Source organism: Mus pahari, chromosome 15 (genome assembly GCF_900095145.1).
Source record: "Mus pahari chromosome 15, PAHARI_EIJ_v1.1, whole genome shotgun sequence".
NCBI lineage: Eukaryota > Metazoa > Chordata > Mammalia > Rodentia > Muridae > Mus > Mus pahari.
Window position 1 is genome coordinate 29852778 of NC_034604.1, and position 13488 is coordinate 29866265.

The window sequence follows — 13488 nt, forward strand, 5'->3', positions numbered from 1 at the left end:
GTTGCTGGGATTTGAACTCAGGACCTTTGGAAGAGCTGTCAATGCTCTTAACCACTGCGCCATTTCTCCGGCCCAGATTTTGTTTTAAACTGTGAATACTAGAGATTCGAATTCAAAGCCTCACACTTACCAGGCAATCACTCTTACCTACTGAGACATCTTTTTTTTTTTTCTTTTAAGCAATCTTGCTAAGTGGCCCAGTGTATCCCAGGAGCTCAAGCTGGCCTTGACCTCTCCACCCTCCCTCCTTCCTCAGACTCCTGAGATCTAAGATCACAGGTATAAGTCATTGTACATGACACAGTTTCTTCTGCTCAGTCAAAGGTTGGTGAAATTTACCCACAGTAGTAAGGATTTGTCAATAGCAAAATCCATGAAAGGTGACAATAATTCTGTCACTTACTAGCCTTGTGGCTTTCTATCTGTTTTTCTTCTTTCTTTTCTTTAAACAGAGTCTCATTCTGTAGACCAGCAAAAGCTGGCCTAGAGACAATCCTCCCAAGGGTGAACCACCATGACTATTTAAAAGTCCATGTTTGTTTTTTGAGACAGGTCCTCAGGTAGTTAAGGTTAGCCTCGGTCTCTCTATATAGTGGAGGATGACCCTGACCCTCTGATACTCCTGCTTCCACCTTCCAAAATCTGGGAGAACAGGCATGCACCACCATGTCCAGTTTAGAAACCTTGTCTAGGCAAGCTGTCCTTTCTATTAAGCCATGAAACTACTGCAGGCTGTTATTTGACCTCCACATCTGTGCCTTCCATCCCGTCAAATAAGTAAACGAATGTAAAAGATGGGAAGAGGAAGAGGAAGAAGAGGAGGAGGAGGATGGGGATGAGGAGAAGGAACGGGTTAGTGGATGATTGAAAGAAATACAGGTTTCAGTCTCATTTCAATCACTAAACTAAATCAACACTTAACAGACCCAAATGGGCCCTAGCCCATTCCAAAGAAAAAAAGCTCTCTCAGGGCTCTTCCTGAGCCCTGGTGGATTTACCAGCTTTGGATCACAAGGAACTTGGAAGACACTTTACATTTCAAGAGAAAAAAGTCGAGGTTGCTTCCTGGATGTGAAACACGGGCTTAATCTAGGGCAAGGTCATAAATGTATACAATGCACAGATGTTTGCCTTAATTGGCACATATGTTCTCCCTTCCTTGCTGGTGCTGGGAAACTGAAGCTAGGGCCTTGCTCAGGCTAGGCAAGGTCTCCAATACTGAGCTGAAGGCCTTGTTCTTCTTTTCGGTCTTTTTTTATCTAAAGTTCTACGTTAACAATTGGAAATTGAACCCAGGGTCTCACCTATGCCAGGCAAGTGCTACCAGATTCTTCTCTTTCCTTTTAAATATTATTTATTTATTTGTGATTTTTCAAGACAGGGTTTCTCTGTCTAGCCTTAGCTGTCTTGGAACTCACTCTGTAGACCAGGCTGGCCTAGAACTCACAGAGCTCTGCCTGCCTCTACCTTCCAAGTGCGGGGATTAAAGGTGTGGGCCACCACTCTCCAGCCTATTCATTTATTTTGAGACAGGGTCTCCCTAGGTAGCCAGGAATGGTTGGAACTTGGTATACAGCTCAGCTGCTCTAGATCGCACTATGTAAACCAGGCTGAGCTTGTCAAACAGACCTGTCATCCATTGTACTTCAGCAGCTAGTGAGGAAGGTATTTAACGTTTATCTCTGATCCTAACATGCGGCCACATGTTAGGAGTAGTGGGGGGTCCTGGTGGCCGCCAAGTCAGATGATGAATACTAAGATCACAGATGCGTGCAACCAAACCAACTTTTCCTCACTCTTTACCTACTTTGACCTTTAAGAAAATCTTTTAGAGATGTAATTAGTGTCTATTTAAAAGCCAGATAAGCTGGGCATGGTGATGCATGCCTTTAATCCCAGCACTCTGAAGGTAGAGGCGGGTGAAGCTTTATGTGTTCGAGGCCAGCCTGGTGTACACAGAGAGTTCCTGGACAGCCAGGACTGAGTATAGAGACCCTGTCTCAAATAACAACAACAACAACAACAACAGCAACAACAACAACAAGATGCTTCACAGCATGGGGACTACACACCCTTTCCCAGCACTCAGGCTTGAGAGGCAGGTGTTCTTTGAGAGATTGAGGCCAGCTATGGTTACATAGTGAAATGCTGTCTCAAGAAGAAAACTTTTTAAGAAGCCAGATGACTTCACAGTTCTATACTACGGTGTCAGTGTTCCGATTTCTCTCGAAAGAGTGAGTACACTCAGGCTCCATGCCTATAATCTCACATCCAGAATTAAGTGATGGCAGCCCCATTTGAGCATGTTGTGCCTTTTCTAACTGGTCCTCACTGGATTCATCAGAGAACGATGACTTGGCAGCCCCTGCTTTGGAACACAAGACCCTCGTTTGTTTCTCTCCAGTGTGGTTCCTTGCTCGGATACCCATTTATGAATGGATGGCCCCAAGAAAAGGAGCCAGCATGGAGGGACGTAGCCAGTCAAGCCTGGCTCAAAGTCAGAGCCTTCGTGTTTGGCTTATGGTGAACGATGGCGTGCTTTACCTGGTTGTTAACAACTCCTTGTTGGTCTTTGCGCATAAACAGCACTCGGCAGCTACTGGATGGTAGAGGTATGTGGTATGTGGCATGTGCAATTGTATCTGTGTGTATGTGTGTGTTGTGTGGTGTGTATGTGTGGTGTGTGAGTGTGTGTATCTGAGTGATTGCGTATATTGTGTATCTGTATGTGTGTGTGTGGCGTGTGTGTGTGTGTGTGTGTGTGTGTGTGTGTGTGTGCGTGTGTGTGTGTACATGTATGGATGTGTGTGGGTGTGATGCTGGGAATTAAACCTTAGGGCCTCATAAATGATATAAAGTGGTTACACTTACACCTCAGCTCCATCCTCAGGCCCTGGGAAAGCCACTTGAGCAGAAATTATTGCATATTACTGTGGAATGAACCCGCCATTCACTCTGCTTCAGCAGTTAATGAGGAAGGTACTTAACGTTTGTCTCTGACCCTAACACGCAGCCACATGTTAGGAGTAGTGGAGTGTCCTGGTAGCAGCCAAGTCAGATTAATGAGTTCTTACTGCCTACAAACACTGATGGAGGCAGGCTCTACAGACTCGTCTTTCCCCTTTTTCCTTTCTCATCTACGTCTTATGTGCATGTATGAGTATATGTCTGGGTGCCCATGAATGTGCTTGTGTGTCAAGTGCCGGTGGAGGCCAACAATCCATGTCAGGTGCCTTCCTTTAGGGCTCCCCAGTTTTATTTTTTGAGACAGGTTTTCTCATCAAACCTGGAGCTCAGCCTTTTGGCCTGCCTGGCTGTCCGGCAAGCCCCCGTCTCCACCCTCCACACCCCACCCTGCTGCTGGTGTTACAGATGTCAGCTCCTGCTCCCAGACTTTATGTGGGTACTGGAGGTCGAGAACTCAGGGCTTCATGCCTGTACAGGAAGCCCTCTGCCAATGAAGCCGTGTCCCCAGACACATATGCTCTCCTTCCCTACCCCCTGCACAGTTTTTTTTGGAGACAGGGTGTTGCTGTGTATATAGCCCAGGCTAGCCTGGAGAGCGCTGGAGTTACAGCTGCACGGTGCTGGCTCTCTTGCTTGGATTCCTTCCACACAGGCTAGGTTGATTGTTTTGGTTTTTCCCACTAGGGCTCTGGCAGGGGACCCGCAGTGAGACTCCAAGTGCCCTTCCTCATTCCTAAAGTCTCCGGCATTCTTTCCATGGATAACGGCCCTTAGGCTTCTCTTCCTTGGGGTAGGACATGGCTCTACATCAGGAACTACTTCATGCCACAGACTCTTACTGTGGGTCATGTATCCTCTGGGGAAGGCACTGTACTGGGCCCCTTGCTGGGGGAAAGCCACATGGCCTGGTGGGGAGTTCCCTACACTTAATCTGTGGGACTCCCAACAGTGGGGCTGTCTCTGTCTCTGTCTCTGACTCTATTGCCTGCTCTAGGGATTCTTTCCTCCTATTGGGTTGCCTTGTCCTGCCTGGATAGGAGGCCTTGTCTTATCACGTCATGCTTTGTCATGTTTGGTTGTTTGCTCTTGGGGGGGCCTGCTCTTTTCTGAAGGGAAGTGGGGGCCTGCTCTTTTCTGAAGGGAAGTGGCTCAAGGGGGAGAGAAAAGGTAGGGGGAAGCTGAGAGGAAACTGCTCAGTGTGTACACTGCGAGAGAAGAATCTATTTTTCCATTGGGAAAAGAAAAGTGTGTCAAACAAATGGATTTCAAAAAGGAAAAAAGAAAGAAACAAAGGAAGGACAAAAAAAGAAAGAGAGAAAGAAGTCTACAAGTAAACAATCAACAGTCACCCCCTATACCATGAGACTGGGGGTTGTGTGCTCCACTAACCCAACACCTTTGGTTCCATCCCCACACATCATTAACCAGGAGGGTGTGGTGGATCCGTAATCCTAACACTTGCGAGGTGGAAGCAGGCGTTCAAGTCCTCTTATTCATAGCTAGTTCCAGGGCAGGGCCACTAAATGAGACTCTGTCTCCAAAAATTAATTATAAAGCATATCCCAGTGTAGGAAGAGAGCAGGTTGGTGGTAAACTTCTCAACAGTAAAACCAGGTGATGAGCTCAGCAAATTGTAGGCAGTCTACAAGCCTACTCTGTAGCAATTCTACGCAAATTCTTTCTCTACCGCTCTACCTAGTTTCTGCTTCCCTTAAAGCGGTATAGAAGAGCTGAAGGCCACTTAGAGCCAGTGGCAGCCTCTGATCAGACCCTCCTCACCTCCTGGGGATACTGGCTTGGTAGTGTCCTGGCTGTGGGCTGTCCCATGACTGCTTTAGATGCACCTCAAAGGAGGGAAGAAGTATTATCAAGGGCGAGGAGCCACTTGGGTGGCCAGATTAACTAGGGCTCCACCTACAGAGTCCATACTCTTGTTGGAAACCAGCCCCTTTCTGACACCCTGGACTTCCTAAAGTAAGAAGTAGTGTCCCAGACTCAGGGACAGAGGAACGTGACCAGAAGGCAGCTAGCTGCACCTTTCTCAGCAGCAGCAACCTGTTCCCCGTCAACACTCTCACCACCGCCTACCCTAAAGCCTCGGGGGGGGGGGGGGTTCTGAATGACACTAACCTGCTCCAAGTGACAGCCACAGCGACAGCACCAGTAGCAGGATCATCAGCGGCGGCTGTCGCGGGCTCCGGGAGAGCCCCATGGCGGGTGTGGACTCCCGGGACGCGGCAGCGCTCTGCCTGCGCTGGGCGCCGCGTTCCGCTGCCTTGGTGCGCGGGACTCGGAGAGCTGGGCTCCCTCGGCCGACACCTCCCACCGCCGCCTCCCGCCCCTCCTCGCGGCGCCGCCACTCTCCCACTAGGGTCGTGGGCACCGCCCTCTAACTCTGAAGTGCCGGGCAGCATAGGGCGGCTATTACTCCGGGACCCAGAGTAGGACGAGACTTCAAGGCCGCTTGGGGACAACAGCGTGCGCCACTGGAGTCTGCCCACCTACTGTCTACTGCCAATTACCCCCGGCAAGATTGCTGCTAAGTGTCTGTCTGAAACAAAGCACCTCTTTCTGACCCCCTCTGCCCATCCAGGAACAATATTTCCACAAAGGAAATATTGTAACAACGCTTGAATCAGCCAGGTGTGGTGGCTCACTCCTGAAATCTCAGCGCTGGGGCAGTGGAAGCAGCAAGATTGCTTGCTGTGAGTTGATCCTAGCCTGACCTACACTGTGAGTTCTAAACCTGTCTGGCAACAAACCAAAGCCAAACCAAACCAAGAAACCTTGAGCTATCACCAGAGTATCTCGTTCTCGTTCTCGTGTGTGTATGTGTGTGTGTGTGTGTGTGTGTGTGTGTGTGTGTGTGTGAGAGAGAGAGAGAGAGAGAGAGAGAGAGAGAGAGAGAGAATTTGCACATCTATTATCTCATTGGTCCTTAAGTATTTCTAAGGGTAAGATTTTATGATTATAAAAATCACTATTCTGAAAACTGGTCCCCACACTGATGAAATGACCGAGGGACAGTAACCAGGGCAGATCTTAGGAGTTTTGCTAAATTATGCTACTCCAGAATTAAGCTCTTATGAGAACAATCAGAAGAATATCCTGCCTACTCTAACACCTTCTTCCCCCAACCCCAGCTAAACAGAGTAAGCACTGACCAAAACCAAGATGTAGCAGTTTGTAGAGTTAGTGACCAGCACAATACTCAGAGAAGGAGGCAGGACTACCAAAAGTTCACAGCTAAACCAGTCTGGACTAGAGGCCATGCCCCCAACCCCCATCATATCCTACCTCCTCCCACCTCCAGTCACTGAAGAGAGTGACTTGAGACACCACTTCCCTGCCCATTGTCAGATAGATGATGGGAGTTTGTGAACAAGCTACTGTACCAGGAATAAACTAGTTAGAAAGCGCTGTGTCCAATTTTTGGGCCCGGGCCTCATTTCCACCAGTTTCCAGAGTGAAAAATGACCTGGAAACATCAGAACCAAGCAGAGTAGAGAAAGAAAGACAAGAGCAAAGGATGGTGGAAGAGGAGGGTCCATCCTCTAACCCTCCCCCTCCAGCACCCCCACCTTCCACAGACTGGCAAAGGGCCAAGAGGGAGGGTATGGTGAAGTAGAATATAAGCCTGAGATTTATTGGCTGCTTAGTCTGAATATAGCCATCCTGCTGTGGCCTCTGGGGGGCATTTGCAGATGTAATCAGCCCAGAAAGAAGAGTCATTCCAGCCAGGGGTGTAAATCACCCTTCACAAAGCTGGGAGAGAGACATGTGGCCCTAGATAAGGAGAGGCTTGAGTGGCCTCTGTGTCCTCCCCTCCTTTCTCCTGCCCAGAGGGGAGCTGGCTCCTGATCTGTAATGCTCTTTAAATGGAGTTTGTGCTGCTGTGTTTTAATCTCTATGTGCCCTGCCAGTTTACAGGAGAAAGTGAACATCTGGCTCCCCAGCTGTTGTGAGGGGTGGGACCTGCTTGCTCCCAGCTCCACTCCCATCCCTAAGTACCCAAGCCTTCCCTCCACAGACATCAGGAAACCTGCAGCCAGGGAGCTGAGGGCTTTAACCTTTTCACTTAACTCTTGAAGGAGTTTCAAAAAGAATTTACAAAGCAAAAGGAAACCGTTTTCAGGTGGTTGGGATGCTAGAGATGAACCAAGTACCAGGAACTCACCAAGATGTGTTCCTACAATAGTCAAGGGTAACCCGTTCCCCAGCAACCAAGTTATGTCCCGTTCATTGCAGAGGAGTACCAAAAAGGATCTTCCCAATACTGTTTCCATAGAGTGAGTCAAGGCTCTTGGGTCTGTCTGTCATGGTGGTACACACATTTTATCCCGGCGCTCAGCAGGCAGAGACAGGTAAATCTCTATGAGTTTAGTGCCAGCCTTGTCTACATAGTGAGTGATTATCTTTTAAAAACAATGCAGGGGCAAGGGTAAGAAGACTGACCAGAGCTGCCAGCTTGCACCGGAAGAGGCCAGCCTTCCGTGGTAACAAAGGAGGTACCTAAGCTGGGCGTGGTGGCCCACACCTTTAATCCCAGCACTTGCACTCGGGAGGCAGAGGCAGGCAGATTTCTGAGTTCGAGGCCAGCCTGGTGTACAGAGTGAGTTCCAGGACAGCCAGGGCTATACAGACAAACCCTGTCTCGAAAAAAACCAGCGTACGTCACCGGGCTTTAGTGAGGATTGGTAACCAAGGTTAGGGAGGGCAAAAGAAGCACTTAAATATGACTTTAAGGCCAATGTTGACAGCCCCCCGGTGTACTATCTCCCCACCAACTCAGACTGCCAACACCTGCTAAGTATGTGGCCTTAGCCTTTGGGAAACTTGTATGCAACGATAAATGAGCCAGTCATTTCTAAGGTGTTACTTAGCTGTTATTCAATGTCTTTTTAGGACTAACTGTATGCACAACTTTGGCTAGTACAAAGTGATTAAGACAAATCCAGCCTTGGGAGGCCTTATAATCTACTGATGGTGCCCAAAGGTCCAAAGTCCCCATGACTTACCGCACTTTCATTGACAATGTTGGTTTTCTCCTCTTCTGATTAGGCTAATGGATTGTGTCTTCTGTCATCTATTCCCCCCCCCCCATTGAGCTTTAATTTCTAAATCAGAATGATAGTTAAGAGCACACATAGCACTCGGGAGGCAGAGGCAGGCAGATTTCTGAGTTCAAGGCCAGCCTGGTCTACAAAGTGAGTTCCAGGACAGCCAGGGCCTCACAGAGAAACCCTGTCTCGGAAAAAAAAAAAAAAAAAAGCACACATTATAGGATTGCCTCAGTTCAATGGTCTCTCTAGCACTTGCAGGGTGACAATGTTAATTTTCTGTCCTCCATTTCTTCATGTGTAAAATTGAGGACAATATATTATAAAATGTTTATGAGAGTTAAGTACACATTAGGCATGGAGTTCAGAAAATGCCCTCTACAAAGTGAGCACTGAACAAATTGCATTATCTCAAAGGGAGTACAGAAGTTAGTTATTGTTATGATTATAAAAAAAACAAAGAAATATTAAGATATGTTTTATAGGGGTGTGGTGAGGTATGGGGGAAGGGGGTGCCTCCGCAGGCCCATGCCAAGGCATCCCTTCCCCTCGAGCAGACACAGCATAGAATAGAGTTTATTTAGGGCATGGGGAGGGGAGTTAAGAACGTAGTAGAGCTGGGCAGTGGTGGCACATGCCTTTAATCCCAGCACTTGGGAGGCAGAGGCAGGTGGATTTCTGAGTTGGAGGCCAGCCTGGTCTACAGAGTGAGTTCCAGCACAGCCAGGGCTTTAAACCCTGTCTCAAACAACAACAACAACAACAACAACAAAGAGGGTAGGTGGGACAAAAGCAAAGAAAGGCAGAGAGAGGGAGAGAGTAGAGAAGTAGAGGCCGGCCATGACCATGAGCACATGGAGAGAGGGGGGAAGGGAATGGGGAGAGAGAGGGAACAAGAGGGCAAGAGGCAAGGGAGAGAAACTGGAGCTAACAGAGAGAGGAGGGGACAAGCAGCCTGTTTATAGTAGTAGGCCAGGCCTACCTGGCTGTTGCCAGGTAACTGTGGGGTGGAGTCCAGACAAGAGTACCAACAGTTATCCTTTGTCTAGCTCACACCACCAGACCTGCTGATTTGTTGTTGTTGTTGTTGGGTTTTGAGACAGGGTCCCAAGTAGCTCACGGTGGCCTTCATTTCCATTTGTGATTGGGGATGATCTTGAACTCCAAGTTCTCCTATCTCTACCCCCCAAGTGCTCAGGTTACTGGAGTGACCCATCTTATCTGACTTTACCTTTTAAATTTTATTATTTATTATTATTGTGTTCGTGAGTATGGGCGAGAGGGTACCGCGTTACCTGTGTAGAGGTCAAAGGACAACTGACTTAGTTACCTTTTTATTGCTGTGAAGACACCATGACCAAGGTATCTCTTCCACAAGTTTGTAGGGGCTTACAATGAGTTGGTAGGGGCTCACAGTTTCAAAGTCCATAACCATCATGGTGGGGAGCATGACGGCAGGCAGGCGGGCAGGCAGGCAGGGTGCTGGAGCAGTGGCTGAGAGCTGACATGGTGAGAGAATAACCAGGAGACAGAGAGCTAAATGGGAATGCTGTAGACTTTTAAAGCCTCAAAGCCTACCCCAGCGACACACCTCCTCCAACAAGGCCACGCCTCCTAATCTTCCCATCAGTCCTACCAACAGGGACCAAACATCCAAACAAATGGGCCTATGGGGGCCATTCTTATTTAAACCACCACAATGGCGGTCAGGCATTCTCCCCTTCTTCTTCTTCTTTTATTTTATTTTATTATATTGTTTTTGGTTTTTCGAGACAGGGTTTCTCTGTATAGTCCTGGCTGTCCTGGAACTCACACTCTGTAGACCAGGCTGGCCTCGAACTCAGAAATCCGCCTGCCTCTGCCTCCCAAGTGCTGGGATTAAAGGCATGCGCCACCACGCCCAGCTCATTCTCCCCTCTTTACCTGGTCAGGTTTGCATAGCCAGCACTCACCTGCTGGGCCATCCTGTCCAGCACCCTTGTCAGTTTAGGGATTTGTTTTTCTTTCTTTTTTGAGGCAGGGTTTCTATGGGTAACTCTAGCAGTCACTCTGCAGACTAGAATGGCCCTGAACTCAGCCTGCCTCTGCTTCTGATGGGATTAAAGGCGTGCACACCACTGCCTGGTCTTGTCGGTTTCTTAAAGGCAGGGATTCTGTCAAGTTTAAACACTAGGGGCGCCAAAAGTCAACAATTCTATATATACATGTTTGAAGGAATTGCCTTTCTCTTTTCCCAGACAGGGACTTTCAGTGTAGCCTCGGCTGACCTGAAACTGACGGTGCAGACCCAGCTGGCCTAAACTCGCAAAGATTCTCTCCCGTCTACATCCTGAGTGCTGAGGTTAGGGGCATGTGCCACCTTGTCCACTTGTGGTACTCGGGATAATATTTGCCTGAACTGAATGAGAATTATCTTCTGCCTCCCACTCTGTGTTCCTAATAAGATGAGCCAGGTACTGAGATGAAACTGATAACTACTCCATTTTCAGACCAAAAGATTTCCATTCTTCACTGCCTGACAAATATGAGTTAGTTAAGCCCCCCACACAGTCATGTGCTTTAGGGTCTGGCCTAGCCCTAAGCCATGCGGGAGTTCCCAAGAACCTACAAATGTGATACAGATTTAAAGCTTGATACGTCATCCACTCCCCAAAGCCACATTGTTGTTGGATAAGGATGCAGAAACCGCAAAATCCATGAAGCGGGGAGAGATACGAGGGAAGGGGAAGAATAATCAGAATGTATTATAAATATGTACGGAAAAGTCAGAGAATAAGATGTTTAGATTCTTATTAACACTGCATAAAAACCTGAAAACAAATGAACAAAACACAAAGGGTAACTACTATTCAGTACTTGTGTGATCTTTTTTGTTTAGTGTGTGTGTGTGTGTGTGTGTGTGTGTGTGTGCGCGCGCGCACATGCTGGAGACATGTTGTGTCAAGTAGCCCAGGCTACCCACAAACTCACTAAGTAGCCAAGGATAATCTTGATCTCCCAATGCTGTCTCTATACCCATTGTGCTGGAATTGCAGCTGTGCTCAAACCCAAGGCTAGGCAGTGTACAAAGCTACATTCCCAGCCTCTTTCCCTTGTGGGACATGTAGCCCAGGCTAGTCTTAAACCCAAAGTAAAGCCAAGAATGACCTTCAACTCCTTACCTTTGAGCCACAATGTCCCAATATTGGGATTACAAGCATGCTACCATTCCTGCTTATCCCACACTAACTCAGACTAGACTAGAACTCACTATGTAACTGACTGGCCTCACACTGTGTGCAACCCTTTTGCCTTAGCCTTGAGGGCTAGGATTATAGGTGAGTCCACATGTGGGGAAGCTATGTGGCATTGTTGTCCTCTTTGTTCCTCAACTTTTCAATAACACTGTTGTAAAATAGTTTGTGTGTATGTATGCATCCGTGTGTGTGTGTGTGTGTGTGTGTGTATGTGTGTGTGTGTATAAATGAGTTTAGAAAGTATGTAGCAAGCAGCTGCAAGTTCAATATTTCTATAAATTAAACAACCCAGGCCTAATAAGTGAGAGGTAAGAAATCTTGGGGCTAGAGAGATGGCTTAGAAGTTGAGTACTGATTCCTCTTGCAAAGGACCCAGGTTCAGTTCCTGAGACTCACACGGTGGCTATAACTCATTTGGGCTCCCAACAGTAACGTGTATGGTATACACACTTATATCAGGCACACACACACACACACACACACACACACACACACACACTAAATCCCAGGAGAAAGCTGAAGCTCCCCCACCCAACACCTGCTTAGCATATAATGATCAACACACACACACAGCACTCACTGTGCCATTAGACAAGTACTGTTTTTCACAGAGAACATAAGGCATTTGTCTTTTCTTCTTCAGGCTACCTGGGAACTTCTGCTTGATCCTGCCTCATGTGGGTATAACAGTCATCCCCCTGCCTCTGTGTGGGTATAACAGTCATCCCCCTGCCCTCACAATCTACTTATTGAAGCTGAGCTCGTGGTTTAGTGGCAAGCAAGGTGGCCTTCACTATGAGGACAATTCAGAGCAGAGGCTGCTGGCTGTTGTTGAGAATGCAGCAGTGCCCTCTGCTGTGAAGCTTGCATTTAACAAGAAACTAGTCTGGCCATAGGCACGGGCTACTCCAAGGCTACAACCTTCTCTCCAATGCACTTACATCAAGAATGTTAGACTAGTCCAGATTCTGGCAAGATTCCTCCCCGCCCCCGCAGTTGTCTGTCTATGACTCAGAGTGCTTCCTCCTTCCCTAATCTTGGGTTATCAGTCACTCGTGCCAGAGCTGTGTATCTTACCACACAGCCTGTCCACCTCAGAGCTCCAGAGCTAAGAACAGTTTGGTCTTAAGACTAACTGATCTCTCTTTGTACTTCTAATTTCTGCCCCCTCCCCAACCCCTCCCTCCTTTTGGTTTTCGAAGACCTGTAGCTGTCTGTCTTGGAACTTGCTCTGTAGACCAGGCAGGCCTTGAACCCACAGAGAGCTACCTACTTCTGTTTCCTGTGTGCTAGGATGAAAGGTGTGAGCCATCACTGCCCAGCTGAAGAGTTGTTTTTCAAAGTTTTGTTTTGCTGGCATCTTAGGATTGCTATTGCTATGAAAAACACCATGAACTGGGGAGGAAATGCCACAAACCACCCCAGTTGGGTATGGGAGTCCCTGGAATGAAGGTCCTCGAAGCTAGGTGGGTAAGGATTCGGCAGTGACAAACAGAAACAAACACAGAGGCAGTTTGAATCTAAGTGTATTTTGCAGCTCTCAAGCTAGGGATTAGAAACAAACACAGAGGCAGTTTGAATCTAAGTGTATTTTGCAGCTCTCAAGCTAGGGATTTTATACATTAAAAAACCAAACATGAGCGGGGCAGTGGTGGCACACTTCTTTAATCCTAGCACTTGGGAGGCAGAGGCAGGTGAATTTCTGAATTTGAGGCCAGCCTGGTCTACAGAGTGAGTTCCAGGACAGCCAGGGCAATACAGAGAAACCCTGTCTCGAAAAACCAACCAACCAACCAAACAAACAAACAAAAAAAACAAACATTACATCTCTTAGAAGCTATATCCAGTGAAACAATCACAAATACCAACAAAAATCATTTGGCACAGTAAAGCACAAAAATATCTCTTAAAAACTGTATCCAGTGAAGCAATCACAAACAGAACAGGTAACATCATTGTTGATGTAAATCATCAAAATATAACAATTCTAAAAGAATATATTCAGTGGAGGCAATTGTTCAAGGCTAGTGGCATATTTCCAAGAGCAGGTTAATAAATCTTTATGGTCAGTGCTCTTAACCACTGAGCTAACTTTCCAGCCCCATATGGTCAATTATTATTTAACATCTAATGCTTGATTTTTTTTTATTAATCTTCAATGCATAAATTTAAACTATTTTAATTCTTTCTAATTGAGGCTTTCTTTTTTTTTTTTTAAAGATTTA

At 47.2% G+C, this 13488-nt stretch overlaps 1 protein-coding gene across 1 annotated transcript in view; it reads right to left on the reverse strand.

Moving 5' to 3' along the window:
• The window catches only part of Gfra3 (GDNF family receptor alpha 3), a 27676-nt gene extending 22450 nt beyond the window's left edge, over nucleotides 1-5226 (reverse strand). Inside the window, exon 1 of the mRNA XM_021214924.2 lies at nucleotides 5098-5226. Coding sequence (XP_021070583.1) covers nucleotides 5098-5179 — 82 coding nt within the window. The 5' untranslated portion in view covers nucleotides 5180-5226. The remainder of the gene's footprint in view (nucleotides 1-5097) is intronic.
• Nucleotides 5227-13488: the final 8262 nt, after the last annotated feature.